Here is a 3,558-nt window from a genome sequence, read left to right as displayed (position 1 = left end):
CTGCACTAGCTGTTGCACTGTATGAATCTCCGAGCTTCTCTGGTGCAGTAGCTTGACTTGCTTCATTCTTTTGCCTTTGATACTCCCCCTCAAGATGGACCGAGGAAGGATATATATTGATTAGTCCCTCTTGGATATTAACTTAGAAAACTATTTGTAACTCAAAGCTTTAGTTAATAAGTCTGCCAATTGACAGTGAGTTCTCACATAATTCAACTTGATCACTTTAACTAGAACTTTATCTCTCACAATGTGGCAATCAATCTCAATGTGTTTGGTCCTCTCATGAAACATTGGATTGGATCCTATATTCAAGGCGGATTGGCTGTCACAAAATAGCAATGCTTCTCTATCATAACTAACTTGTAAGTCTCTTAACAAGTAAAGAATCCACACAATTTCACATGTTGACATAGCCATAGCCTATATTCCGCCTCAGCTAAAGATCTTGATATAGTGGATTGCTTCTTTGACTTCCAAGAGACTAATGAATCCCCAATAAAGATGCAATACCCTGTTATTGACCTCCTTGTATCTAGACAAGATGTCCAATCTAAATCACTGAACCCTTTGACATGAAGTGCTGAACTTGCAGAGAAGAAAACTCCTTTCCTTGGTTCATTCTTTAGGTAATGCAAGACCTTTAGAGCAGCTGCATAATAAGTCTTCCTTGGCTTTGCTATAAATTGGCTCAATCTGTGCACTACAAAAGTGATGTCAAGTCTTATGATGGTCAAGTAAAGGAACCTGCCTACAAGCTTTCTATACTGACTTGGATCATCAAGCAACTCACCCTCATACTTGCTGAGTTTCAAGGTATGATCCATAGGGACTTTAGCAAGCTTACATCCAAGTAAACCAACATCCTTTAATATTTCTAGAGCATATTTCCTTTGACACAAGGAAATTCCCTTTGCTGTTTTAGCCACCTCAAAACCAAGAAAGTATTTTAATTCCCCTAAATCCTTCAACTTAAATTTCTGATCTAACAAGACCTTAAATTCCTTAACCTGCTTCTTGTCATTGCTTGCAATTAGGACATCATTAACATAAACTAACAGCACAAAGAAAGACTCACCTTGTTGTCTGGTGAATAAGGAGTAATCTGCCTTGGATTGAACAAAGCCAAAACCAATTAAAGCAGCAGAAAATTTGGAAAACCACATTCTAGATGTCTATTTAAGACCATAGAGTGACTTGTTGAGCTTGCAAACCACTTGCTTTGACTGCACCCCCCCCCCCCCCCCCCCCCCCCCTTCTTGTTGTGAAAGCTTAATGGAAGAGACATAAAGACTTTCTCATGCAAATCTCCATGGAGAAATGCATTATTGACATCAAGTTTGCTGAGAAACCAGCCTTTCACAATAGCAATAGCAAGCACACATTTGACAGATACCATTTTGGTCATAGGGGAGAAAGTATCAATGTAATCCAACCCCTTCTTTTAGGTGAAACCCTTAGCAATCAACCTGGCCTTATACCTCTCAACTGAGCCATCTGACTTGTACTTCACCCTATACACCCATTTACAACCTATAGGTTTCTTACCAGGTGGAAGGGAAGTGAGTGTCCAAGTATTGTTAGGTTCCAATGCTTTGATCTCAGCATCCATGGCTTTTTGCCATTTGGGATTACCAACTTCTTGGTGATAGTAAGTGGGTTTTGTGATTAAGGTAATGGAACAACAAAAGGTTTTGTATGTAGGAGAAAGGTTATCATAAGAGAGATAAGCTTGAAGGGGGTGAGATGTACCTGAGGTTAAATTGGAGTGAATTGGAATGGAAGCTGATGTTACCTAGTTACAATGATAGGCCTCAAGGTATGAAGGTGGCCTAGAAAGTCTTGTAGATCTTCTAGGGGCAACATAAGGCTGATTAGATGCACTAGAAAGGGAATTAGGTGCATCAAATGCAGGCAATGGAACAGGAATATCAATAGCATTAGGAAAGACCTGAATATCCTTATCAAAATCATGATGAATTTGGATAATAGTCTTATCAAAAAGGGATGAGGATGATGAAGTAGTAATGGATAAAGGAAAAAAAAATAAAAAAATAAAAAAACTAAGGAAGGGACAGTAGGAATAGCAGGCAAGGGAATCAGATCAGTGGACTGAGGAGATATACCTGTGGAGAAAGGAAAAGTGTTATCATAAAACACTACATCCCTACAGATGAAAACAGAATGAGAATCAAGATCAAAAAGTTTGTGAGCACCTTGTATGAGAAAACTAATTTGGTGAAAACTGATTTGCTTAGATTTATTCATTAAATAAAATCCCTATATATACAAGCTAAGAAGGTAAGCAATTGCTCTATTCTATAACTAACTTAACAGACTCATACACGTGTGAACAGTAAATAATAGACTTAACAAACTAAAACATGTGCGTGACTAAACTAACTAACTCTATTAACAAAAACTACAGGTCGTTTACTATATAAACATGAGATAAACTACATTGTTGTTTAGACAGACTTAGATTCATCATTGATTCCTTTATCTTTAGAGCTCGAAGCTTGATCCCTTGATGATTGAGTTGTTAGTTCTTCACCAATTGAGTCTTTAAGTTCTGCACTAGCTACTGCACTGTGTGAATCTCTGAGTTGCTCTGGTGCAGTCGCTTGACTTGCTTCATTCTTTTGCCTTTGATACCTTGTGGGAATTAGATGATTTAATCATTTAAATCCTTAAATTCTCTCAAATTTAATTTTTAGCTAGATGTGAAATAAGTTGCATTTGATTATTAATTTTGTTTGGCTAACATGAATTTTTCAAATATCACATGCCTTACATTTGGATTAAAATTGAAAAATTGGAAGATTTAAGTAAGAGGGGATCCTTTGTAACCTTGTGATGCTTGGGGTTTCCAAAGATAAAACTCAACAACCTTGCCATTGAATTCTTTGACTCCTAATACTGAGGCTGCTCAACCCCGCTAAAATGGTACTTAACTAGTTATTTTGTAATTGAATTGTTGACTAGCAGCAATTTCATCGTTATTATTGACTTTGAACATCCTTGACCTTTTTCATCTAGACCTACATTGCTCCATGTTTTGAGTAAGTGCTAATTTAGCTATTGTTTTTCTATATGAGGTATCTAAATCACTCAAATTTCTCCATCTCTCTCTTTTGGGTTCACCATGTACAGAAAAGTCCCCAACTCTCATGTAGATCCATTCCAAATTGTACGTGATCCATCATCAATTCAATCTGGCCACTGTCAAAACATCATTCAAAGGCATCTTCTAGGGTTCTTCAAATGCTTATATGCCAAACTCAAGACAACATCAAGTTTTGATCTTGAGTTTTAGAGGAGTCTTAAAGATATATACTAGTTTATTATGTGTTGATGTGTATTGACATAAGAGACACAATTCTATTGTAAAGCCCATGTAGCATTAGCTGTAGATTATATAGTTAATATGTACTCTACTTAGGGTTTATTTTAACACATGGTGAACCACATAATTTTCTTGTGTCCTCTCCTTCTCTTTCATGTTCCTGCTCTTATCTTCAATCTCTACCATAGTTTCTCTTTAATTTCAACAGTACG

General features: G+C 36.7%; 1 protein-coding gene across 1 annotated transcript; it reads right to left on the bottom strand.

Annotated features, from left to right (window-relative positions):
* Positions 1 to 374: 374 nt before the first annotated feature.
* On the bottom strand, positions 375 to 1,166 carry LOC115966458 (uncharacterized mitochondrial protein AtMg00810-like). Its single transcript, XM_031085690.1, has one exon. The coding sequence runs from the start codon at positions 1,164 to 1,166 to the stop codon at positions 375 to 377; it is 792 nt and encodes a 263-aa protein (XP_030941550.1).
* Positions 1,167 to 3,558: the final 2,392 nt, after the last annotated feature.

The sequence above is a fragment of the Quercus lobata genome, chromosome 11 (assembly GCF_001633185.2).
Source record: "Quercus lobata isolate SW786 chromosome 11, ValleyOak3.0 Primary Assembly, whole genome shotgun sequence".
Taxonomy (NCBI): Eukaryota; Viridiplantae; Streptophyta; class Magnoliopsida; order Fagales; family Fagaceae; genus Quercus; species Quercus lobata.
Note: the sequence above shows the minus strand (reverse complement) of the source record. Positions and strands in the feature narration are given on the sequence as shown.

Excerpts from the sequence above, each read along its gene's own strand:
- LOC115966458 (XM_031085690.1), bottom strand. The coding sequence starts at position 1,166 with ATGTGGTTTTCCAAATTTTCTGCTGCTTTAATTGGTTTTGGCTTTGTT.